Source organism: Amphibalanus amphitrite, unplaced genomic scaffold (assembly GCF_019059575.1).
Source record: "Amphibalanus amphitrite isolate SeventyFive unplaced genomic scaffold, NRLGWU_Aamphi_draft 001547F_arrow, whole genome shotgun sequence".
Lineage (NCBI taxonomy): Eukaryota > Metazoa > Arthropoda > Thecostraca > Balanomorpha > Balanidae > Amphibalanus > Amphibalanus amphitrite.
The window spans coordinates 111,612-139,110 of NW_024883040.1; the positions used below are offsets into that span (position 1 = coordinate 111,612).

Here is a 27,499-nt window from a genome sequence, read left to right on the forward strand (position 1 = left end):
GCCGTCTCCGTCACCTCCGTGACGGTCCGGCCGTCTCGCGTTGTTTGTGACGATTGTGACGCGTCCGTGACGCGCCTGTGGCCGGTGCGGCCGGACGTCGACCGGAACGGCCGGGCCACATGAATGGCATGCCCGGCGCTATTGTGTGGCCGGCGGCACACAGCTGGATTGTTTAGCCGGTCGGCGTTTTCCATAACAAGCTCTTCACACATGGACGGCTGGCGATCGTCCAGCCGCGCCGTGCCGTCTTGGCGAGACGCGTCTGTAGAGTCACGGTAGAGTCATGTGGAGTCACGGGGCAGTCGTGTGTCGAGTCATGGTAGAGTCGTAAGACGACATGCTTCCCAACTACTAATGCTCATGTGTGTCCCAGATTAGTGATATTATTTTTAGCCGGCTGTGGATGGAAAATTCACCGGCTGCCGGTGGCATGCCGGGCTGCGCTGGGGCGGATGACGGACTCTGGGTCGGATTGTGCCATTGGGTGGGATAGGGTGACGGACCCCGTGGCATGACTGGTCAGAGCCGACGGTCACGGGTGCGCTGGGTCCACTGAGCATCAGGTGCGACGATTTAACGGCCTTACGGCCGAGTGGCTTCAACTTTCAACTTCTGAACCCAACGACTTGGCTATGGTCAGGTGGGCTGATGGCGGTGTGAGGTTCAGGCTGAGGTCAATGTTTGAAATCGTCCAGAATGTAACATTCTGAACTTGAAGTATGTGCTTTGTTCTTTTGGCCGGCACACCTAGTAACAAGAACTGTTAAACAAGCTTCATTTTTTTTTTTTAGACAATGAAGCTGGGTGTTCAGGATGGCTGGCTGCGATTAAAGCCAAGGAAGGGAGAGTCCTAAATAATAGGCGAAAGCCCCCATATTCCGAGTGTCCGCCGGCCGGCCGACCTGGGCTGAGGTGGCGTGTCCTGACCGCCAGGAAACGTTTCTCGGTGCCTGGCGACTTCCGGCGCTTTCACGGCGCGGCAGCCACTGTCCCTTCCTGCCGCCCGGTGACCGCGCTGACCCCTGACCTCTGACCTCTGACCCGTGACCCGGCGGCCGGCTGACCGCCCTGACCCAGCTGCGCCCCGGAGGTGCTGACCGCCGGCCCCGGCCGCCCGGCTGGACGCCAGTTTATGACGTGTAATGGTGATACTGCACCGTATCAGTGTCCACATCCGACCCGCTACAGACCCGCTCTGCCGACCTCACACCGGTTAGCAGGGCGTCCCGCTTCTTTGGAGAGCACTTTCTCCTTCCCCAGCAACCCTTACCATCTCGCTGCTTCTGTAGCAGCCCTATCTTGGTCATCATCTTGCCCCAGCAGTCGACCCGCGGAGACACAGCAGCATCTCTAGAGATGTTCATCCCTTCTTACTGCTCCGCCGTCACTTCAGACAGTGATAACGGCGCTCTGAACCGACCCACACTCTGCCAGTAAACAGACCGGCACGTAGTCTGTGTCAGAATCGGACCACCGCACTATGGTTGGAAACGGCCTCACGGATGGCCGTGGGCAATTTCGGAATATATGTATATTTGGGGTGTCATTCTGTTGCAAATTGATGAAATGTTTTGAATTGGGCAGAAAAAATTATTTAGTTGCGCATTTAGTCTCCATTATTGTACGTGGAATCGGGAGTTTCTGACAGTGACTTTTTTGGTGCGCCGTCAAAGGTTTAAACAACCTTTGATGTGGAGTACCTCCATGACGTTGTAAAACTGGATTATTATATATCAAAATAATCCTTGTTATGTTGGCTATCGAGTGGAGTGACTCTTTTTCCCATGCGTGTTCAAAATCAGGAACGGCATTGCATTCTGTTTGCAGTGTCACCACAGCAATATTTGCAAAATTGCGTTTATGTTTCATTGGACATACAAAAAGTTCTCCATCGACCTCCATTGAGCTTTTTGGCAGAATAAATCGCTGTTCAATTCTGCGTAAGGGGAACGTAAAAGCAGACTGCGCACTTGTGCGCAAAATCGTCCGTGAAGCGTCATCTCCCGAGGCGTACCTACCCGTCGCTTCGTTAGCACCAGGTCGGCTCGTCAGTCTTGCAATCGCTTATCCTTATAAATGATGGTAAGAAGCAGGGTTGCGGAGTCGTGGTGGCGCCAAATCCGACTCCGACTACGACTCCGACTCCTGACTCGTTGCCATGACTCCGGCCGACTCTGTCTCCGACTCCGGACCCCTGCCAGTGTTTCGGAGTCGCGATGGAGCTGTTCCGATTCGGACCGACTCCGACTTCCACTGCGGGCTCCTGACCGACCCCGACTCCGACTCCGACTCCTGGCTCGTTGCCACGACTCTGGGCGACTCTGACTCCGACTCCGACTCCGACTCCGACTCTGACTTCGACTCCGCACCCCTCGTAAGAAGTAACTGCTCGCCCCTGCACCTGGAGTATGAATATCGTGCAAACGTGTATGGATATCCTGGAGTATGGATATGGATATCCACTGACAGAACAGACATACAGACATGCTGTAAACTCCATTACACTGCCAATACCATGGCAAATCAAATGGCTATCTATGGTTTTTGATCATCGTTCTACAGTTTCCAAAATCTTGAACTGAATGTTGGCAATTTCTCGTGACTACTTCACGACCATGACGCATGCATTTCTGAAATTGATCTTTTTTCAACCAGCCACGTACTCGTATGATAAAATGAATGTCACCATCGTGTTCTACGCCCAAAAGTACCCATAAAACATGTGTCATGCATGGGCTGCGGATAGGTACCAGTTTTAATTTTCGGGGTTATGTGCTTACCTGATTGACCTGACTTTGACCCTGGCCAGTGGCCTATGCTTGACTGACCCCTACATTGATCTGACACTCTTTTAGCACTTATATGAAGGGTTGTGACAGTTGTGACAGTTGTGACAGATTGTTTAGGACCAACTGATGACTGAATTTATTTAGGACCAACTGATGACGATATAATCGAAACGCGAAACGCGAGGCACCGATTGCGAGGTTCTAAAGTCCATGCTACTGAAAGCCCGATTTCAAGTGTTTGACCTGACCTTGACCCGACCTGTGACCTCGAAATTCAGCTTTAAAGTATTCATGTGAATCGTCTCGTCGCGTTCTTCTTTCGTTTGCCGCGCCTCGTGCGTTTCGCTGCGCCTATTTGTTCGCGAGTTATCGGCTGGGGGCGTTGAACGCCCCCCCCCCGGCAAACGGCGGATGGGGAAATGCCCCAGCAACTGCCGGGTTAATCTGACGCATGTTTTGTCATTTGATCGTCATTTTATTTCTTACTTTTTTGCCTAATCTAAAAAAAAAATCATAAATACTCTTTCTCCAAATTTGTGACCCTTTATGACCAATAGTAAGACACTGTGCGTCACTACGTTGATATTTCTCGCCCTAAAGCATAACAACAATATCCATTCAGTAATAGCAGTATTCAAAACATGTTCAAAATGCCTCACGATATCGATAACATAACGAAAGACATAGGCGACTTATGACATACTTGCAATGATGACGTCACACACGCGTGACGTGACGTGACCTCGTCATTTCTGAGTTACTGTATGATGCACGAAAGACACTGGTATACCTATGCAAAGTTTCATCGCAGTCGGTCTACGCATTAACAAGTTATGGGCAAAACATTTTTTCGCGTTGACCCCCGGCCATCCGTGAGGCCGTTTCCAACCATAGTGCACCGTCACTTGCGTCACCCCTGAGGGGGCGACTGTGCCATGGTCGACTCGGCGGGGCGCTGGTGTTGGTGTTGGTAGGTGGTGTTGTGTCAGTGTGTCAAGTGTCAGTGAGTCAGTAGGTATTGGTGTGTCAGTATTTTAGTGTCAGTAGTGATGGTGGGCGACCCACTGACGATATCGTTTTACCTGTTGCAGGGATGCTGCTGCTGCACGAAGCCATCTGCTGTCAGGGCAACTCTGGTGAGTACCTAGTATGGAAAGTGCAGACCCCGATGCCTGGTTTAGGAAACGGTCTGGAAAAGTTTCATAGGTTAAAAGAGGTTCTTTTTGTTTTCAACGGGTATATCATTTGAAATCAATGAGCCAAAATTCGTCCTTACCCGTTACCGTATAACCATCGATCAAGCAGCGCAATCCCAACTGTAGTTGCATTATTGTCCACTAGATGGCACTGAGAACGAGCGCCTGCAGCTAGACTGTGCTGCAAGGCTTGAACGCTCCGGGCCGAGCGCACTGGACACTCCCTCAAGGAGCGAACGACATGGCCTTCCTCCATGGCTCGTAGGGAAGCGCATTTTTATTCCACCGACCAGGGTGACGCCCTCTCACAGGCCACAGGCCGCCTCCACCGCCACGCTCAAAACAGCGTCACTACCGGCCACCGGAGCCGATTGGCCATCGTTACGGCTCTGTTGACCTTCGTGACGGGGGTGTGACAAAGCGGGCGGCCGGCGGGCCGGGCCGGCCGCCCGGTCACCACAATGCACTATGGGTCCGATGCACGATTTAGCACGCCAAAAATAATTTAGGTGACTTTCTCAAAATGGCTTGAAATGTGACACAAACGACGTAAAAATGTCCATATTTTGCGAACACAGCAGTAATTTTTGCCAAAAATGTCACATGTACCCAATATTTCATCGCAAACTGACACATATCATGGAACGCCATTGCCTTGTCCACGTCCGAGAGAAAAGGGACGTCGGAATTACCCGAGTATAGGCGGTTCTAAATAATAGTTAAACGGAAATATTTGGTCAAAACTAATAAGTTGAAGCTTGGGCAATGTGATGAATGCAAAAAAGTCAGCTGTGTCATTGCTTGTTTATTGTCACAGCTAATTTAAATGTCCATGTCACAGATGTGTGTGCAATGCTTCAAGAGACTTACAAATACAGAGCAATACTAAATGCCCCCCAATGCCCCCCGGTATTTTTGATATTACCTTGCTCCCCAATACTTGCCTGACCAGAAACAAGGTCAGTTAGCTGCGTCCACCTGCGACGAAGCAAGTTATGAAGCTTTTTTCCGATGATGTCCGTGCGCTTAGCTGCGGCTGTGACATACCGGCGAGCGCTGCGGCAGGGTCACAAAGGCAAAAATACCAGGGTATTGGTGGATACGAATAATGTTTTATAGACATCTATGACAGAAACTCATAACTGATGGCTTTGCAAAAAAAGCAGTTCTTTCGGGTTAGCGGTCCGAATTCCGGACATTCCAGCACTAGTCTGGCGACCTGGCCCTCAGGCGGTTTGACCGCGTGCCCGGCCCACTGTACCCACGTGGCCGGGGTAGTTTGAGCTTGACGATTGTAGCGAGCGCACGTATATTCTTGTCGTTCCATCACTAGCAAAACAGGCAGATAAGCAATGTGTATTGCTTACAAAGCCATTCTTGACATCGTCTTGACCAGTGCAGATGGTGTAGGGCCGGTTCAAGTATAAGGATTTTTCAGCTAGCATTGCTCGTATTTTGAATGCTTAATTGACGACTGATGACATTTGAGCACTGGGAAAGCTGCTTAACAAGTTAAAGGAAAAATGAATAGCCGCTAATCGCAATGAAGATCGCTTTCTGTCAAGAAACCGAAATTGGACTCAGCTGACATTTTGTCTGTCAGAGCCTGCACCCTGAAAACGGTTGACATAAAAACGTCCAGCACTACTATATAGGTACACACGTCACATCTCACATGTCACACGGTACCTACATGTTTAGAAATCACGCAAAATCCATTTCGGATGTTCTGGCTTTCATCTCTGGTGTAAAGGCAGTTATTATTTTTGGCGTGCTAATTCCTGCATCGGACCCATAGTGCAATGGGTCGAACTCGACCCGCCGCTGCCGGCAGCCCAGCTATATCGCCCACTCGACCCCGCTCTTCAGCGGGCCGACGCGGGCGCTCTACGGGAAACTGTGGTGCTCTCTATTTATAGTCACCGTGGTGCTCTCGACCTGAGGGGCCAGCCGACAATGTAGAAACACGCGGCGGCATGGAGATGCCCGCCGCCCGCTTTTCTCCGAAAATGGCTCCTTTTTCGTGGTATGCGGTATTTTTAGTGGAGTGGGTTTATTCAAGACAAGAGTTCCCACAGCAGAACTGACAGCGGGAAAGTTTGGCTGTTGGAGCCACAGCCCAGCGCACAAACTTGGTGATGATGTTACCATGCCTCAGGTCGTTTGTTAAGTGTCGGGAATTACCTTGCTGTTCATTGGGATATCTATTTAAGTAAGCAGGTTAGTAAGCAAGAATTTAGCCAAATTCTGCAGCTGTTTCTGCTGCCTAAATAGGATTATCGAACGCATTTCCGAGGGATTCCCTTCTGGCATGTAAACAGTTTGGACAACACAACTCACAGTCTGTCAGTCGTCCCAAACTCGCCTGTCCGATACACATCTTCCTCCTTGTACGATCCGTGTTCGGGCGCGTCCGGCGACTCATTAACGCTCTCCATCGATGGGCGCGCACTGCTCCAATCAGTGTAACATCCTCCTCCGTCCCTCTCTCTCTCCTCGTCTCCTCTCTCCGGAGCGTCTGCCGCCGCCGGGCGGAGTCGGCCGCTCATCGGATCAAGGCGAACGGAGCGGAGCGAGAGTCGCGACCCAGCGGGGTGGCCGGTTTTTGCTGGAGTGACCGTGGCCACAGCTGGTGACCCCAAAGGCGACCTTGTGATCCAGACCGTCAGCTGGGGAACCATAACAATGGAGGGGAGGGGAGGGGGCTGGGGAGAGGCGGGAACGTCATGCATGCGGATGCCATGGGCGGTTTGGACATCCGTGTATTAGCATTACGCGCTATGGTTCACACGCGCCACTGTTCAGTGAACACTCGATGGATGGTTGTAATGCGCTCACTATTCGCTTTATTGGTTTTCGTGGTACCCCGTTAATGACAATTAATCGTTAAGCACCCAAGTCAAATGAAAATATTCTGGAATCCCAACGACCACCAGTATTTCATTGTTCTGATTATAAACAAATAACCTGGGTTAACAAGAAACCAGGCAATACCTGCAGCGGGTTATGGTCAAATAACCTCATTAGTCCGACGTTGGCGACCGGCAGGCCTAGAAAACGGAATCAGTGGAGGCTGGGGCTTCGTGACCTCGCTTAATTGGCCTCTGGTCTCTGAATTATGGCCGACTCGGTCCAAATCAAATAGCCAATAAAATTATGACGACCTTAACGGCCGAATCTACCGCGCACGCAAGTGAAACCCAAAAGAAACAGACTTGATGCAGACGTGGGTGGTGTGATGTTTTAAACGCTTAAATTGAATTTTGGGCTGTATTAATGCAATATTTCTCAAATCTCCCATCGCGAAATGTGTTTGGGCATTCATATTTCCACATTCCGCACGCAGATTCATTTTTCTCTGAGGAAAAAAACTGGCCCTGTCTGGCTACAAAATTATATATCACACTATAAGGTGATATATCATTTTGCAAAGGTCCGCAGCCATTCACCGCGCTGGCCACCGCTCCTTCACGGGTCAGCCAACCTGAGGCGTCTGGCGTCCTTCGATATGGACTAGAGCCGCCGCCGGCCCGGCAAATAGTCATAAATCTGGCGACGGATGGTGCGGCGGCCGACCGCCTATCGGTGGCCGGATTTGAGCGGATTTGTCTGCGAATACGGCCGGCGGGAGGTCCTGTGCTCGGTGCCCTACTGGCCCCCGTGGCCTCATGACGTACAGGTCACTCCCCCGGATCAGCGACCATTGCTCTTGATAGCTGATAATCGCACGTGAGAAGGACTGGGAGCGTACTGATATACTTGTTTTATTTGATAAAAGAAGCCTCATCATCAGTAACTCCTCGGTATAGGCTATAGCTACGATTTTACGCTTAATTAGGATGTTGTTAATTTTTTATCAAATATCTCGAAGGTTTATCATCATGTAAATTAAATGCACCAACAACCAAGTGACAAAGGCTAAACGGTTTCCACTACCCAGGATAAGCAAGTGTTACCGCATGCCCTAAAGACGAGCATTGTGTCCAAATCTCAACGCTCGAGGTGCCGCTCTTTCGGCGATGGGTTGTGGATCAAAAGTCATTGATGGGTCAGTGGGGAGTCACTGGTCGGTCAGCAATGGCTCAGCTGTGGGTCAAAGATGGGTCAGCAGTAGGCCCCGTGCCTCTGCGTCACGGCCATCCCATCGTGCCGTGCCCACCGTCTCCCGGCGTCCCAAACAGGGTCATTACGGGTGCGCCGCTCTGCCTTTGTGCCCTCCGCCGCGCCGACAGGCCTTCCGACGTGAGATTAGCATCGGCGCGTCGTTTGCAACCGAGGTTCATTAGCTGCGTTCGGCACGCGGCAGCCAGTTACCGTTCTGCGGACGCTGTCTTCCGGCCCGGATGGCGAGCCACCGTACCGGCGGCCAATGATGTGTTTGTCGTGTTTGTCGCGCGCTGTTTGTGTGGTTTGTGTATGGGGGACAATGAAAATGTTTCACACAATGTAGTGGTGACACGACACTTTGCAATCTGCACCCGGTCGGTGCTTTTTCGACATGATAATGCATGCACATCGCACGAGGGATGTGCACCTGAAGTGTTATTCTACTCGTAAACGTCACGATATGCACGAATGTGGCACAAATGTGCAGCATGACGGAGATAACGTATTTTCTTAGGCGCTGTCTGCTCCGTTAGGTTCCACGGTAGCGCAGTTGGTGTTCCAGGAATGTGTGACAGTTTTCGCCGTGTCGGCGGCGCGTCGTCTCATGTCGAGCACGGCGGTATCATGCCGGTGATGTCGGCACATCGCGACAGTCGTTATCAGGTGGTGCTGTCGCGCGGAGCCTCCGTCGGGGGTCTGGCCGAGACCGGCCGATCTCGGCGGTCACAGCTAATCTGCCGGCCCGCCGCCGCGACACCATTTATCACCGATCATTGGCCGGGTCGGGGAGGACCGTCGGACGGGGGGAGGGAGACACAGGGCGGCCGGCGGTCCCACTGACCCGCTGTGATGTGTCGCTTGGGAAACGATGTCCGGTCGGTCACGGTTTGATGCTAATGACCTGCGGTCGCCAGTGGTCCCCAGATGACCCTTGGTGGGTCCACAGCCACTCGTCCACAGGGGGCCGGCGACATCGTTAATTTCAGCGGAGGTCATCTCGGGTCAACAATGGCCGGTGCTGAGATAACAAGCCTGTTTGGTTGCCCTGCTACCCGCGGTCGCCGAGACGCCGGCAACCAGCAGCGGCCGTACAAAGGCAGATGGCTCCAAACGATTTGTAAACGATCCGCCCCGGCCCTGTGTGGGAATGCTGCCGGCATGTCTGCAGAGGGAGCGATGAAAAGACGGCGCTCAATGCCGGTATGCGCCCCTGCTCGGAATGCGCCCTCCTGAAGAAACAGCTGGGCTTCCGCCCGGCTGAGCACGGTCTGCTCAGCTCGCCCGGCCGGTCGAGAGCACTCGAAACTAAATCATCCCGAAAATGGCCGGCCGTCGGACGCCGCGCCGTCCGCAGCAATCCCGGCGCGGCCGGCGACAATCGCGGCGCATTATGGCCTCATCGGTAGCGTCTCTGTATCCGCGACTGGCCGGTGGCCAACAATTCATTCGTCGTCCGTCTGCCGGCTCAAAGGAGCGGCAATCAATTACTCTGAGATGGAGTCTCCCTCAGTGGACAATGGAGTCGGTGCGGCGCGGCGAGCAGCGACGCGCCGAGCGCCGCCGCCGCGCCACAGACGTCCCCTTGTGACCGCCTCACTGTCGCTAATCAGCCACAATGACCAGACGGCCGAAACGCACGTAAAATATGCTGCGGCAGGCCTAAAGACGCCCGAATTACTTGAGGTTTAGACGTTTAGTTGTGTGGCGGACCATAGCCTAATGGGGTCTGGCTATGACCACTGGTGAAGTGGGTCTATCGGATAATTACGAATGGAAACTATGCTGTATTTGAGGTCATAACAAGCTGGCAGAGTTATTATTTTGTTATTATTTTTGTTATTATTTTTATTACAGTTATTTTGTTACAGTTATTGTTTTTGATAAAAAAGAGGCTTACGGCATGCTTATCCTTGGAGCTCCACTAGCTTCGGTTGACATGGATTGATCAGATCATTTATCACCGAAATAATAAGATGATTGAGTGAAAATGGCAATCATCCGCAACAGCACATGAACAGAAACAAGTCTAACGCTATAAAGTCGAAACCTAAAAATGTTCCCTTATAACACTTTTCGACAACGAATTAGGTACTGAGGAAGTAGAAATCCTTCTTCAGTCCGTGTCTGGTGGACGTATCCGACTTTGTCCGACGTGAGTGGCGTCCGTCGTCCTGTCATGTCGCCAGATGGCTGCCGCTATCATCCAGCCCAGCTGCGCCAGCCCGCCGTCCGTTCCCTGACCGATGGGCCTGCCCCGCCAATGCCGGTCGGCAGCGACAGCAACCCATGATGTCCAGCTCTAGACTGTCCCAGACACCCTCCGGACACCCCGGCACCCCCGCGGGCACCCCACGGACACCCGCGGCGTGTCCGGAGGGTCCGCCAGCCCGGAGAATTCAGAGAGAATTAGCCGGGCATTCTGCGGTTGGACGGGCCGCCGCCGGTCCGTCGGCAGGACACCGGTCGCCGTCGCCGCCGGCGCAGACAGCGCCATTCGACGCTTTGTGCGCGCCGTCTTATCTCGGCGACGATCCCGGGTGCAAAAAAATGTCGTCTGCGGGCGCCCCGGCACCCCTCGAGGGCGCTCGGCCGGACGACACCTCGCCGCTCGGTCACTGATGATGCATTGGGAGCGGCGCCTCAATGCCCGCCTCTGTAAAAAGCCGCCGGATTAGGGGGATGGCGCCGGCGCCCCGGTAAAAACTGAGCACCTGGCCGGCCGCCGGTCGCCGGCCGCTCTCCTCTCAGATGGCCGCGCGGCGCTGGTCCTCCTTTGTGGAGGGAATCGGCGTGGATTCGGCGGCCGTTCCGTGCCCGCCGTCCGGCCGTCCCGACCGCCCCCAGTCGCCCCTGGTCGCCCATAGCCGCCCCGCATTAGGCATTTGAAAGCGATCGCGCTTGTATGAGTTACTGCACGCTCGCCACGCCGGCGACATAAATTTCCTCGTGGGAATCGCATAGATATTCTCGGTATGTGCGTTGTTGGCTGTGACAAGGCCGTAAAGTGTGGCCGAGCCGGTCGCCCCCCGCGCCGAGCGACAGCCGGCCGACGCCGTTTACAGATGTGAAAATATCAAATGACCGGCGAACAACGGGGCAAATTTGAATGCGGAGCAGATCGGGGCCGCATCGGAGCGGGGTCGGACGGCCGACAAAACAGACCGACGCAGCTGCCGCCGGCCGGCGCGCGCTAGCTGGCCGCGTGTTTTATTTGAGCGGACCGACGGGCAGCTGGCAGAGAGTGGTCATATCATAATTACTCGGCATTGTGGCCGCGGCCGGCCCCTCGCCGCCGCCGGCTCCGGCGCCGCGAAGCGCGGTGACGGCCAGTTTTGATCAATGGCTGGCTGACTGGCGACACCCGGTCCGGTCCCCTAGTTGTGGAGCCGGCCCGCAGCGTCCGAATGGCGGTCGGACGAGTTGGAGGAAGTCCAGCCACGAGCAGCGAGCTCACAGAGAGAAGTTGTTGGTTGGGAGGCGGCGGAAGTTTGAACCCAACTCGGACGATGGGATGTGAGCTCAACAGGGGAGAAGCTGGCCAGAAGCGGTCAGCCTGAAGAGACGGTGAACCAAATTGCCTCATCAGCACGGATTTCGGACAGCTTATGAACGACAGCTCGCACCATGCTTACATACATGAAACATCAAAGCCTTAATCTCTCCGTCTTACCTATGTAAGTGACAGTTGAGTTATGCGAGCCCTGTCAGAGGCGGCAAATAAAGCTCAGTAGAAGCCAGCCACATTCTTTATAGTGACACGACATTAGTCCTCCGCAAACAAACTGACCACAGGACAGATTTTTCGTGTCACCGTCATTGACCATCCACCTCATCAGTCTGACCAGCGCAGTCTGGTCAGTCTCACCCTCAGATCTGGCCCATGTATCCCGGGTCACGTATTGACCGGCGGTCATCGGTCGCGGCGGCAGCGGCGGCGGAGGCGGCGGCGCGTTAGCCACGCCGAACTGGCCACCAATGAGTGCGCCGGCGCACAGTGTGGCCGAAGACCAGTTTAGCGCGAATTTAATCCCAGCGCCGCTCGGATCCACTGAAAATGGTTCTCTGGTTCCAAAACTGACGTTTACCCCTCACCGGACCTATTGGTTTTCAAAATACCCCCCCTTCGCCGGCCGAAGGGGGGGGGGGTACGACCCCCGTCGCTGTTTGGCCCTTGATGAAGCTAGAGCCTCGCGGAAAAAACGAGCGTGTGTGCCGTTACGAGACGCAGCAACTGGTATCCGATTTTAAGGTCTCAGGTTAACCTGTGACCTCTGAGTTCAGGTCAAGTGGCCCAAGGCACGGATTCGTTTTTTATTAATAACTTCGCGAAAAAATGCCGCAGAGTCCGCAATTTTGGCATCATCGTGTTCGCCTCGCTCAGGTGCGTCGAATGGTATACTTTTTGTTCGGCTGAAGTCAACTTAAGGTGTTGACCTCGGGTCAAGGTCAAGTTAGAGCCCCCCAGATCACGAAGTTGGTCGAAGGAGGTCATGTTGCATATCATTCGATTCGGCAGGTCTTCCTGAGTCCATTGGTGGCTTTCCCGACTCGCTAGCTCAATTTGATCAGGAGTTATTGACGAAAAACTCTTATTATCCTAGTGACGTCATAAATGACGTCACGTAAGGCCAATAATGCAAAAGTGAAGCATCGAACCTTGCAAGGAGTGCATGAAATCACGATTCCGTGTGCTTGAGATAGTTTATTAGGCTGGAGCCTGTTCGGCCGCGCCGCCCCCCACCTTGGTCAGGTCACGCCGGGCGGCCGACTAGACATGTTCAAAGCTGAATTGACGGCAAATAGGCAAAAAGTGGCAGCTGAAACTTGCTCGCTTATGTTCAGAAATGTGCGTAGAGTTCAGCCATGCCCTATTCGTCATATCCATTTTTATCCATTTTGACATTTTCCAACTTCTTTATGAAATACTATTGTGAGAACGATACACATGCAGGGCTCCTGTTCTAACTCATTAAACTCAGAAACCATTCATTGAAAAGCTACCATGATAGCAGAAACAGCTTCATCATGAATTGTGCTATCCGGTGATATGCTATTTTCTCATATATCTTCTCGAAGCTTCCGTAAAATTTACATTGAAAACTGGACATATTTCTCAGTACCATAGCCCGATTTCAGGAACCGGAGCGTGGGTCTACTTTCGGCAGGGATATAAGTCCTCAAATGATAAAGTGGCTTAAAAATAAGGTTCTATCCGATAACTTCGGACAATTTCCTACCCATTGATAGGTATAAATAACAGTTTATCGAAAGTCGGGTTTTTGATTAAATTCGCGCTAATCTGGTATTCGGCAAGACTGTGCGGCGGGCGCCGCTCCATCACGCGATTTTATCTGGACACCGGCCGGGCGGCGCGCCGTTTAACATCGCTGCCATGCGGCGCCGATCGGACACGGCTCGTAAGGCGCTGGGGAGGAGTGGGAGGGAGGGGAGGTCAGCGCCGGTGCTCCATCACGGAGTCGGGCCGCCGCCCGCCGCTCCACAGCGACAATGGGCGCCGCGCCGCGACCGCCGCCGCTGCGCCGACTCTTGTCCAGCGGCGCGGCTGACCGGTGCCCGCCGAGGGGCGGCGGCGCCCCGCCCGACGCCCCCGCCGACGCCCCCGCCGACGCCCCCGCGACGTGGCGCACCCAGCAGGTCGCACGAAGGTCAAGCGCGGCGAGTCGACCTTCGAAGGCGCGCACGACCGCCTCTCCTCGCCCCGGGTGTTTGCGGTAGGCTCTTTTTGCCGACAGTTCGGCTGGTGTCTGCTGTCATGCCAGGAGCCTGGGAATGGCTGGAGGTCGGGAACTTCACTGTCCGTCCAACAGTGGCCACCGGGTATTGTTACCGCTGTTTCTCCCACTGGAGAGGGGACCGGGTGCGCGCAGGTGGACACCGGACACAGGGGTCAGTACCATGGGAGAGGGGACCGGACCGGTACGGGGACCGGTCACTGAAGTAGCCGCCGATACAGGTGGACACGGGAGCCAGGTGGCCGGCCGGTGGACAGACGGGTCACAGGTGGACAGGGTCACACGCACACTGGAGCACAGGTGGACACTCGGCTGGACAGTGGGGGACAAAGCCACCCAGGTGGTCACTGAGGGAGGGTGAGGGGCGGGTCACAGGTGGTCGGGTCAAAGGGGCGGGTGAGTGGCAGTGAGTGACACTGACCGCTGTCCTGTCCAGCTGTCCACCAGTTTCAGCCTCCACTGGCACAGACGATATGATAACGGTAACTGATTGATGTAGATAAAGCACACCAATTCTGTAAAACGTTTCAAATTAAGGGAATGAAATGCACTGCAAATAGACAAAAAACATCCATAATGACTGCAATTATCCTCAACCAAATGAAAACACAAGTGTTTTATATCGATCTCTCATCTATTGTGGCCCGACCTTAGCTATGTTGACTTTGTTTCACAATCTTTGCTTACTTTGATATGTTCAGCCGCGGCCTCAATGTACTTACGGCGCTCTTCCTCGCCACTATGTGGTGCGGACGCGTGGCCCCGGCCCTGCCCGGCCATTTGTCTTGCCGACTGACGTGTCGGTTGCTCGTGCCCATTATGTCGGTAATGGTGTAATTGTGAGAGCGGAGGCCCGCTGACCGAGAGGAGGATCCATTCGCTCACAGGATGAACCCTCGGCTCTGTTATGTCTAATACTTGGCAGCTTTGTTCGTGTTCACCGCCTGGCCCCTTGTTGATTACTTACAAACAAAATAAAGGCATATTTGTACATCTGTGCACGTATATTTGCTGTTTTCATCAGAAGAAAAAAGGCATTTTTAGAATTAGAGGTGACGGATGGTATAGAAACAGATGAAGAACTCATTTTGTCCTCCAAGTTTCAGCTATGTTGACAAAAAGTTTTAGTCTACGGATTTCATATCTAAAGGCGTGAAAACACGAGATGCATTGTGTTGCGGTATGGTCCATTGACTTCACAGGATAATTATAGATTGAAAACGGATGTGTGTCGTCATGTTGCAGCTTCAAGTTTTCCAGCCTTGTGGAAGTCATTTATGTTAGCTTTTCCAGGAAAACCTGTGGGAGTTCACAGAACAAGCTTGCTTATCCAAACTTACAATGCGGCCAGAATATTAAAACCTGGTTGAAACTTGACAATAACAAACTATTTTAATATCTACTGGTGGTAAATAATCATTGAAAGAAATATTACTGAGAAAGGCTTGCTCCAGCGTCGTTGGAGTACCGGCAGTCACCGTCAGCATGCCCCTCAACACACTTCGTGAGGTCTTAACAGTCAGACAACTCTCATGCGTTTGGTAGCAAGTTTTAGAGCGTTTTCCTCGCCCCGCTCCCAGCCCACTCTTATACCTCTTATCTTCTCTCAATCGATTAGAATGTGACGTTTGAAATGAATGATTCGAATTGTTGATTTTGCTTTTAAGTTCTTAACCTAATTTGCAATGTTACCTTGTTAAAGTTCTCAACCGTCAATTAAGTTGTTTAGTTTTTTAATTGCACTTGAAAATCAGTCTATGCAGCTCGCCATCAGACAGTTCACTATCCTTGCATTTTAACTCTTCTCTTCGAGGGCTGATGTCACCAGTGATAGCTGTCACACCGGGCGAGCGATGGGGTGACGGAGCAGCTGGACAAACGCAGGGGTGGGACTTGGGATCACTAGGCACACAACGTTTGGCCCTTCACTGGTCGACAGCGGCACGATAACCCTCCCTTCTCTCCCTCCCTCCCCGTCGACCGTCACTGGCCGCGTCAGCCCAGTGAAAACGAGCGCGTGACAACCTCGTACATGGCGTATGGCAGCGCTCCATGTGATGTTTCCAACGGCATTGCGCGGCAGAGGGTTCCTTTGTCTGCGGCGGTGTCGGTGGGTGCCCTGGATTACAGTCAGGCTGCATTCGGACCAGTAACCCTCCGTGTTAGTGTGGTGTGGTCTCCTCTCTACTACCGACGGGCTGACGCCTCTGGTGTGAGCCGACTGCTATTGGCGGGCACAGCGGGGAGTCCGGCGGACTGGGAGGGGTGGACGGGATACATGGGGTAAACAGCGGCAGGCGACCGGCCTGGTGATGGGATAAAGCCCTGGTGGAGTCCGAGACTGGACTTCATAACATATGCCTGCAGCAGCACTGCGGTAGCTTGAGCCGCTGTGCCCCGCAGCATTGAGTGATGAACAATGAACATGACTGCAGTTAGCGACTTCAGCGTTACCTACCACCAGTATAACGCCTTTTGTGGCGACTAACGGAGCGAGCGAGAGGGTGGGCCTTGCACGTGCGAAATTGCGAGGGGGTACCTCCAACTGACTTGTGCACGGCACCTTACTAACCGGTCTCTAGCGATGTGCCAAATTTGAGCACAATCGGCCCAGCCGTTCTCGAGATCTGGAAGCGGCACCCTGCACGTGCGCACGTGCAAAATGGGTCCCAACTGACTTGTGCACGGCACCCTACTAACTGCTCCGTAACCGTGTACCAAATTTGAGCGCAATCGGTCCAGCCGTTCTCGAGATCTGGAAACGACCCCTGCACGTGCGCACGTGCAGCAGCACCCCAACTCTGGCACATGGATATGCATTGCCTAGTGGGTGCCTACCTACATGCCAACTCTCAGCGCAATCGGCCCAGTAGTTACCGAGATATTGCAACAATTACAAAAGTGACACCTCTTCGTTTTGCACGTGGCACGTGCATAAGGGGTCACCCACATGCATCGGGAATAGTGCAATACTTGGTAGAAGGAATGGAGCTACCCTACAAAAATTACCGCATGTAAATCGGTCAAGTGGTTGCTGAGATATAAGCCTCGCAAAAGCGTGACCACGGCCGGCCGGCCGGCCGCTCATACTCAGAAATTTCCGTTAAAGGTAGTGTGCCACCTTTGAAAGATTTCCCGTTTTATTTTTCCTAGGATAAGAAGCTTCTGTTTTTACCTAATATCGCAAAAAAAAATCAAAAATGGGCCTGGAATAGTGCCTTTTTCGCCTAAAAGTTTATCGGTTTTTAGATATGTATAACAACTGTAGTGGGCTCACCTGCAAACAGGCGTCGGGCAACAATCGCGAATGCGGCGCACTTGTGACAATAAGCAAAGGTCATTATAGTGTTACGACCATACGACGTACGGGAATGAGTTATCAGCTGTCTAATCGTAGACAACACAATGTCGAGCCTTAAACTGTAAGCCTGTATTGGTATTGTTTCTTAAATTTGGCTGTCGAACATTAATTTGTGGTTTGAAATATGATTTTATGTAAAATAATTGATATGAAACAGCCGTCTCTTAAGTTATGACCCCATTACACCACACGCAAGTGGCAGAAATGACAATGATCAGCTGACGCATTTTTCTTGGCCGAAGTCAGAGCGCGCGGCCCGACGCACCACGCGTATTTGGAAATTCCGACCTCGACGAGCATCAGAAGCCACCTAACAGGCGTGTTCGAAACCGCAGGAGATGATGATGAACGGGTTTATCGAAACTTGATTGGATGAGCCTATCGGTAATAGCGATTTTAGTGTGTGCATTTATTGTTCATAGTAGTGTGAAATGTGGTTGGGGTACGACCGACAACCCGTCGGGGCGAATTTCGCACTGGGGTACTCAAAATTTGAAGAATTTAAGACGTTTCCATAAGTTTTGAAGGTATGGATAAGTTCTAAAAATCCGGTTCTCCTTATCCGGGTCATTAACTCCATATGGTCCAAGAAAGCTGGCACACTACCTTTAATCTAAGGAAAGACTACGCTCGCTTCGCTCGCTCCGTAATAAACATTTCTCAGACGTGCCACTTTCCTGATCATCTGCTGACTATCCATACTCGTAGGTCACCGCTCACTCGTCTGACTCAGTGCCGCCGCCCGGCCCTTTCGATCCGCCTGTGATCCGCAGTGCTCGCAGCTCGTTTCCGGCCTATTTCAGCGGCCGGTGCCCATTGGAGGCGCTCGATGGGTGACGCTGTCTGGCCGTCTAATTGGACTACTGGTCAGGTCCAGCGCTAGCCTAACTAACGAGCAGCCGCGATCCACCGAGCCCATTGTATGGGACGGTGAGTTACTGCGGCGACAAAAGGGCCGGCCACTGCCGGACGTGCTATGTGAGGTTGGACGTTATTTATTTATACAAGTGAAGATGCGCTCCATAGCGATCAGCCCAGCAGTGACTACTAGTGCTGAGGCAATAACAGGAATCATTGTTTTGCTTTTTGCTCGTGGCGATTTCTTAAATATTATCGTATCTACCCCACCCATACATCCCGCCTAATTCATGCACTCGAGTCTGAAGTTGGCAGTAGGGCTGGTTTCATACCCCTTCATTTCAAATGTTCCGCTCTGTTGTATTATGTAACAGCATTTTCTTCCACACTAACGAGAAAGCCGCAGGCTCAGTGACAATCTGTGCCGGTCATATATGGATGTTTCTGGAACATATAAAAGTAATAGCGGTAGGGATTTCCATGAATCCCATACAAACCGCCCGCTAATTCATTAGCGTCCGCACGCCTGGCGTGCTCAAAGGACGTGCCAGGGGGATTTGCTTCGTGCCTTATATTTAGATACTATAGCCGGCTGTCCTCGCCGACCATTTAAAACAAAGTCATTAGCGTTTAGCACCGTTTGACCCCTGACCCCATCTGGAGGTGGTGGCCATTCCGTCGGCGCCGCACCCATTGGCCCACATTCGACCGCTGGGCATGAGTTACATCATACCGCTAATGTGGCCGCGGAGCGAGGTGCGTGGCCGGCCGTTCTGTATGGTCAGCCGGCGGCCGGCCCGGCCCTCCGACCGTGTACGTTTGGCGGCTTCACGAGCGGGCCACAGCTCGACCCGTAATGATCCGGTCCGGTGACCCCACCGCCGGGTCACGGGACGTGCGGACTAGTTACACACGCGCCGGTGAGCTGTTCGCCAGGCGTGGTCTCAGAGGCGGTGAGGCCAGGTGGAGTCGTGCGTGGTTTGCGGGATTGCAGAGGGAGATATAGGGCCTGTTCCAGCGCCTCCAGTAGAAATTCTTGACTGGAGGCTCTACCAGAGGTTTCACTGGAGGCGCTGGAACGCAATCTGGAGATTTCTGGAGATTGGCATCACAGATACCAAAAGAATGTCGATTGTTCTCTCTTGAAATGCAAAATTTGTTTTCAATTTTATTAAGAAAGATTAACAAAATTATAGCAATGTAATTTTCTTTACATTCAAGTTGTAAAATAATCAGTCAAAAGTCCTTTGTTTACATTCGTGATTGTCATATGTGCGCCATAATTGTAGACCAGAGCCTCCAGAGAAATTTGGACCTCCCAACTCTCTGGAGGCTACTGGAGGTTTCTGGAGCTTTGGCGAGAGCTTTCTGGAGCTTTCTGGAGGCGCTGGAACGCTCTCTGGAGGATTCTAGAGCTTTCTGGAGCTTTCTGGAGGTTTCTGGAGGCGCTGGAACAGACCCATAGGCTGCTGTCCACCGGCCACCGCCGTCTACTGTATGCAATATCACTATCATATACTGTCATACCACCGCTCTCATCTACTCTTCAGTCATCTTCTGCCATCCATTGTCGTCACCGACCATCCGCCCAAGTCCAACGTCGTCCACTATCATTCCACCATCGTCCACCGTGTCATTCCACGGCCGTCCACCGTCGTCCACCCCAGCTGCGGGTCGGTGGACCCCTTGCCATGACCCGCGGCTATTCTCGTGCCGGCGGCAGATGATCTGTTCTGATGTCGGGATCAGAGGCGCCGCCGACAGCACCGGCCACCATTCGTCTGCCCGGCGGGCGGCCGGCGGACCGGTCTGGCAGTGTCGCCCCCGCCCCCGCCCTCGCCCCGCGGGCGGCTGTCAGAGGCCACAGGTGCGGGCTGTCCCCTCCGGGAGGCCAGCCAGACAGCCTGACCGGCGTCCCGCTGACAGGTCACGACGAGACAGGTCACGACGTGGTTGACAGCTCTGAGCTCGAAATGTGCCCTAATAAGCAATGCTGAAGTGCAATGAATGTTAGAGGATTTAAATCGGATAAGAAAGTCTCTAACTTTTTGTGAATTAAATCCATCCACAAGTTTGGATCAGTTTTGCTATAGTTAGCTCCCTTGCTAGTTATTATTGAATTTATTCGACATCATTGCAGCGTAAGTCCATCAGTCGACCAGCCCTGGCAATGCAGCCCATCAGCCGTGCATGTGTCATCACCCTGCAGGCTGACGAGCATCTCTCGGCGGCGACAGGTCACATGATCCAACCGTGCCTCATCGATTTGTCCCGTGTGGGTGTGGGTGCGTGCGCGGACCTCCGCCGGCGCCGGGCCCACTGTCTGACTGACGAGCGTCGGTCGGCCCGACGGCCAGTCTGTATCGACACAGCAGCACGCGATGTCGGCCGCCCCCGCCCCCGCCCCCGCCCCCGCCCCCGCCCCCGCCCCCGCCCCCGCCCCCGCCCCCGCCCCCGCCCAGATCATCTGCCGCCCTCGGACATAATCCACCGTCCGCCCGCCGAGAGCTGAGCGACTGAAATCGGGCTCAAACGAGCGCTAGTGAAACATATGTGGCGGTAAGAATCTCCTATCGACCAGGCGTGACGATATAGTATATGTAACTCTTTTGTTCGTCAAAGAGCAAAAATATGTCACCGATGGGCCGTCAGCAAATCATTATATCACGTCATAACCACACCGACAGACAGACGCAGTTGCTGCGGCGGGATATGCGTTTCCGCCAGCGTAGCCGCAGGCAAATCGATCGTGACACGCTACGACTGGAGCAGTGGACCGTGGTCTGTTGCCGCCTCCGGTGGGATGAGGACCTCTGGCCGGTCACCTGATAGTCCAGCTGGGGCAGGACACCACTGATCCCCTCTGATGACACGTCATCCGACACTACCGCCTTATCAGCGGCGCAGCCCACCTGCATTGATGGACGCTGCGCCTCCGGGCTCCTGGCTCGTTTGAGACAATGATATGGGCTCTGTCCAGTCCATATAACTAGACGATGGATTATTACCGCGACGGGAGGACAGACTGGGATACAGACTGACTGCATCGGTGACTGATGGACTGACAGACTGACGCGCTGTAGGATTCGATGACTACTAACGGACTGATGGACTGACTGACGGACTCGAGTAAGGGGGACGGAGGTAGGGAATGTCTGTCTGTCTGTAGCCAACCGCCGGACTCCCTATTGATGTTACCCTCACCGGTAGCGTGACAGCCACCGCTGCCCAAATCAAGGTTTTATTTCCAGATTAAGATGTAAATTAGTTTTGTGGTCTAACGTGGCTCTCGGCCACCAGTAGTCCAAACAAAGCTGTATGACAGCGGCGGTCGGCGGCAGCCGGTGGCAGCTCCGATTTCTTTCTGTGTGTGTTGTGAAATTATGCATGAATTAGCGTCGGCCAGTGGTCGGCAGATGGACATCAGGCCAGGTCTAGCTGTCGGAGCCAGTTGGAGTGATGTCTGTCGAGACTGTGGAAGAGGCTTTGATGTGCGCCGGGGGAGGGAGCCCAGAGGGTGGGCCGGGAGGCGGCAGATGGGGTGGACGGGACGGCGGCAGACGCCGGAGCCACCGGGAGCGGTCGGGGCGCTCACGCTGACCCAGTTGGTGTGGGAGAGGTGGGAGTCTGTGGTTCAGCCTTCACCCCCGAGACCGCCTCGCTGCGGACTGGCTGGTGAATGGCATTACTGAACCACAGGCACCGGCCACCGACGGTGGAGGCATTTTACAAACTACGGACGGCGGCTAGTCGATAGTTTCTGTTGACATATACATTAGCCAGTGGACAATCATAGCAAAAACGTGAAGCTGGTACGCGAAATGTCACCCAACTTTAAAAAAGATCCCAGAGCATATTTTTCGTGCTGGAAGGGAACAGAATAATCAGCTTTTCGCTATAATAAATAAGTGGCGCGCAGTATGTACAAAAAAGTGATTTCTCGTAGCATGTGGCTGTAATGAGTTCTGAGGTCAAATGAGTACCACGAATGCCCATGATATCCAAATTCCCTATTTCCAAATAGCTGACGCCCCTGTCCCTATCTCTCTGCAGCGCCGGAGCCGGCCAGTAACACGCAGACGTGCGGGATCTGCCAGCGGCACTTCCAGCTGTCCGACGTCATCCGGTTCGTGCAGCAGCGGGTGTTGGCCGGCTCTCCAGCCGTCACCGAACCCCTGGCGGCCAGTCCCCCGCCCGACCGGCCTGCCGACCAGCTCAACGGGCGCCGGCGGCCCAGCGGGGGCGCACGACGCCTGCTGACATCTGTTGGCGACCGCGAGAAACTGCAGTTGAACGGCCTGTCGCCGACGCCGTCCGTCTCCAGTTTGTCCTCGAGGGAAGAGGAGAGCAGGAGAGAGCGGGAGGAGGAGAGCAGGAGAGAGAGGGAGGAGGAGGTGCAGAGGCGTCTGGTCGACGCTGGAGCCAACACCACCGACTCCGGTAAGTACAACGAAGGCAGCCCTCGGCAACTCGAATGGTGTTTGAGGATTCTCCGATGTAAACGCTCAGGGTTATGGAAACTTCTCGGACGTATTGCATGATTTCTCTCCGGATGATTGCTCTTATATTGATGCATGCATTTTCGCTGTTTTTATTGTTGTTGAATAGTCCTTTTTTATTGTGAAAGTTGCATGCTTGTGTTGTTTTATCGAAGTCACTGGCTAAATTAAATTGTCTGAAGCTATGTTTAGTAGTCTTGAAACGACAGTAGAGCATTCCCTACCAAATTTAATTTACATCTCCTTCGTAGTGTTGCTACATGAAGCAGCCAACGACTGGGTGACAAAATGGGTCAGTCGGGGGCCATCCGTGGCGACAGGGCTCCCCGCCGCGTCCCGAATTGTCTCCCGTTCTGTGTGCGCTCACCGTGAGCAGTCCCCGTGAAGCGCCGCCGCGGAACGGCGCCAATTTTACAGCGCAAACACAATGCCCCTCACGGCTGGTAGGCTGGTGCCGCGCTCAGGTCCCGTGACCGGACCGTGACAGGATGAATTCAGCGGCTTGGACGGCGGTGACGCGGGCCGCCCGTCCGCCCAGACGGCCTTTCTCCGGCCTGAGGAGGCTTACATATACATATGCTCATAGCCGTAGTGTCGTGCGTACTACTGAGCGCGTCCTGGCGGGAGAGATGGGCTATTTTGCTGGTTTCTAGTCGGCGTAGTTTATTGCAATAAATTTTTTCCTGGTCTAGTGAACTCCACTTTTTTATTCGAAATCTAATTTCGATTCCCCATGAGAATTTCCACAACATACAAGTCCCACCCACCGTCACACATTTTCCACCGCACGGACGATTTTTTACCCTTAGCTACTCGTCACCAGTGTCACTACCTCTAGCTGGTCAGTAGCAGGCGTCAGCGAGCGTCACGGCGGGTTGTCTCTGGGTGTCTCTGGGTGTTTTTGGACATCACTGAGTGTCGCTAATGGGTGCGGTTCCGGAGATAGCCGCTGTCGGACCTCCCCCCCCCCCCTCCCCCCCCCCTCCGGACAACCCTCCGGACACCCCCGTCGGCATCACGGCAGCTAATGGTTGGCTTCCGCTGGGCGGCCGCCGCTGAGAATGGCTACTGTCTCCAGCCCTCTCCCTCTCCCTTCCCCTCTCTCATCTATCTGTCCACTCGCTTCTCTGATGTTGTCTTCCTCACACAGTTTCCTCTGACGTCTTCCCACCCAATCCTCTCCCGTGTCCATGGCCGTCTCCTTATCCCTCTCCCTTTCTCTCTCTCTCTCTCTCTCTCTCTCTCTCTCTCTCTCTCTCTCTCTCTCTCTCTCTCTCTCTCTCTCTCTCTCTCTCTCTCTCTCTCTCTCTCTCTCTCTCTCTCTCTCTCTCTAACTCTCTCTTTCTCTCTCTCTCTCTCTATCCCTCTCTCCCTCTCTGCCTCTCTCCCTCTCTCTCTCTCTTCTCTCTCCCCCCTCTCTCTCTCTCTCTTCTCTCTTCCATCCCTTCCCATCTTCTTCACTGTCCCTCCCTGTTCCTTTCCCGTGCTCTCCAGTCTCGATGTCCACCGTTTCGTTTCGCCGTAGGTCTTCTGACCTGATTTGGTTGCTGGCTGCCTAGTAACAGATCATTCTGATGGAGACGAATCGGATCTGATAATCTGCGGTTTGACGATCATTAGGTAATTCCTACGAGTTGCGTTAGACGACAAATTTGGACCTGGGGTCTCTGCGTCCAGTGAGTCCTAGCTTAACCCTTAACCCTCGCCCGCACATGGGGGGTTGCCACCCCCCCAGGCAGTCTTTCTGCTCTGCACTCAACATTTTTAGAGCTAGAAGGCTGATTTTTCGTATAGCTGCTCGTCTATCCTTTCTTGATGTCCACTGAAAATTTCAAGTTTCTGTGATTTTTGGTTTCGGAGATATGACCTTGTTTTTCAGGTCATGTCATGACCCAAATGGCCAATTCTCAACATCTTGCGTTTGCCATGGGCCTTGTGAGCTTTTGACACCCTGATTTCGGCCTTTTTTGCCAGTCTCACCTCCCACCTATCATGGAACATGTTGTTCGACGATGTACAGGGGTCAAAGTCAGGGTCAAGGTCAACCTAGGTCATCTAAGATAATTGCGTTTTAGGCAAGCTGAATTTACTTTTTGTGAAGTTTTTTGACTGCATTTTTGGTAAAAGCTTCTTAGATCATGATTTCATGTGATATGGACCCAAAAAAAATCGGTGCACACATCAGTATACACACAGACACACACAGACATACAAACACATATATTTGACCTTGACCTAACTTGACCTGAAATGACCTCAGCAGCAAAATTCTGGTCGGATAGTGTGACAAAGAGGTTCTAGCTGGCTTGGCACCAGAAAACAGCATCGTCATTGGTATTTGATAAGCAGCGCACTTGATATCCAACGGTGACCCAAAACAGCAACATTTTTTAGTTTGACCTGACCTGGAAGGTCAATGACTGACCTGAGAAGGTAAAACTGGGTGTCATTGGATTCGTCTCTTCCCAAAGAATCTTTTTGGTCTTTACTGCTAAGCTCTATCTCCAACAGGAACGAAATGGCGCGGGGGGGTGGCAACCCCCCCCCCCCATGTGCGTTCTAGGATGGGAAAATGGCATGTGCGGGCGAGGCTTAAACTTAGGGGCTACAACACTTTTAATGTGCTAAAGCCTTGAATATAATACGTCGGACTGAAACATTCCCCGAACGGCCAGCGGGGGTCGGCGGGTTCCGAGCGCGCGGAAGGGAGAGTCAAGGTCTGTCGGCCGCCGGTGCCGATCAGCTGGGCATATCGGCCAGCCCGGCCCGTGATTGATGACCCCGTGTGACCCTGGGTGACCAGCGCGGCCGCCATACATCACACGACCGCCAGCGGCTAATGATTTTATGAACCTGCGCCGCGCGGCTATCGTTCCGCTGCAGCACGCTTATGGAAATACGGTCGTGACAAGGAGAGAAACGCGAGCCCGCACGCCGAGACGCCATCACCGACAATTCATTAGAATCCCACGCAGTCGACTGTTACGCCAAGCTGGAGGTCGTGTTATGCAAGTGGCGATGAATATGAACGGGGCGCTAGCCATGAGGTCCGACGGAAAACGTTTCCTACTCGACGCTCCTTCCCGAGACGGATTTCTCACGTCGGTTCATGGTTTGGGGATGACGGGGGTCCTGGAATATACATGAGCAAATGGAATGCTGTTTCCGTTTATTTTGTTATGTATGTCTACTGGCCAACGACTCAGGTTTCGCCCTGCTCTCGTAGTGCTGTGCTGAATGGTCTCGCTCGCCAAGGGCCGTGCGGCAGAGCAGCCGCCTGAAAGGATTGGGATATACTGTGCCGCAGTGCACGCTGGATAGTTGCCGACTCCTCCCCCAGATGGCAACACTAGCTGGCTCGGAGTGGAGACTGGCCTCTGTGCCCAGTCCCACGCAGTAGCGGCGGAACACCTTCAATTAAGGGGGGAGGGGGGGGGGCACTGCCGACTTTTGGTCCCATTCTTTCCATGCAACGCCCATAGGGCTAATGTTAAAATGGCAAAGTCAAAGGGAGGCACGGTGCCCCGGTGCCCTCCCCGTTCCGCCCCATATGTGCCCAGGCCGATACGTTCGCGGAATAAAGGTTTCTCAAGTGGTCTGGCACCTGAATTCATTCTCCTGACTTTGCTTACCCAATTTCGCATTTGTTGTGTCAGATTAAATGATTTTCCTGTGATCACCGTGAATTTTTTTCGAATACGGAGATCCGGCTTCTCTTCAGACGTTTAAGCAATTAACGGCCATCGCTTCTGACCAGCGCTGTTTTTGGTAATTATTCTGTCATAATTACCTCGGCGGCAACCCTTTTTAATTTGAGGAGAGCTGCCCCCATGTTCGTCATTTATCACTCAGACTGAATGCGTAATAGGCCCTACTCCAAATTAGACGGTACGGTTTCTGGTTTCTTCCGATTCATTATTTACGTATACAAGCAGTTGGCTAACTTGGCCGTCGTAGCCAAACGTCAGCAATTAATGACAATACCAATTTCCGCATTCCATTTAAATACAACTGCAAAACACATAGCCAGTTCATCATTATCATCTTCTTTCGGCGGATTATCTTACCCATGTTCTGATGTACAATCAGCTCCAAACAGAGGACTCACACCACCGCCACCGGCGAAATCCGCCCCAACACCAGCTGCGTCGCCGGACGGAGTGGTGTGTCACCAGTCGGAGCACCATTGGTGATGCTGGAGGCGTGTCCCCGGCTGTGCCACCCTCGGCCCCGTGGCGGCGGCGGCGGCGGCGGCGGCGGCGGTGGCGGCGGCGGCGCACACTGGTCCATTTGCATGCTGGCGCCGTTAGTGACGGCCGGTGACGGGGCCGTCCGGCGCGCCCCCATACGGTCCACCTGGGGCGGCCCACATGCAAATCGCGTCGTTGGCAACACTTGTGCGCCAACGACGACCGAGGTGGTGGCGATGACGAACCCTTCCGGCCGCACTTGTGGCCTCCCGAGGGGAGAGATAAGGGGCGAGAGACGAGCCGGCGCTGCGAAATGAGCACCGGCGGCCGAAAAAAAAGCGCTGGGAATTCACAATAACGCAGATTGAGACAAAGGGTGATGTGGGAGCGGAGTAACAGACAAAACAGCGGTGGGGTTGAACGCGCATTTGCTGTTGAAATGATCGCTGGGGAAGTAGTCCCCGGCGCCCCTTTCCTCCCCTGTCGAATCACTCAGTGCCGACAGAACGCCTGAGCTCCTTGCTGACAGCTAGTTAAGCCCAGCTCGGACTCTGATTCCCTCTGTCCGTCTCGTCCCACGGTTTTCGGTCCTCTCCGGTCGGCCGGCGTGGTCCGCCGGTCCGGTGACCTCTCTGGACGTCGGGTCAGCCGCGCCGCAGGCACCCATGGCTAACCCGGCCAGTGGTCGCGCCTGTCCATAATTTCCGAATAGGACGCGTCCATTTGACGTCTAAAAAATGGCGCGT

General features: G+C 53.5%; 1 protein-coding gene across 1 annotated transcript in view; it reads left to right on the forward strand.

Moving 5' to 3' along the window:
* Positions 1–27,499, forward strand: part of LOC122373761 (B-cell lymphoma/leukemia 11A-like) — a gene marked incomplete at its 3' end in the record, with an annotated part of 55,915 nt that overhangs the window by 20,389 nt on the left and 8,027 nt on the right. Inside the window, 2 exon segments of the mRNA XM_043352122.1 lie at positions 3,881–3,925; positions 22,118–22,504. Of these exon segments, the coding sequence (XP_043208057.1) occupies positions 3,881–3,925; positions 22,118–22,504 (432 nt within the window).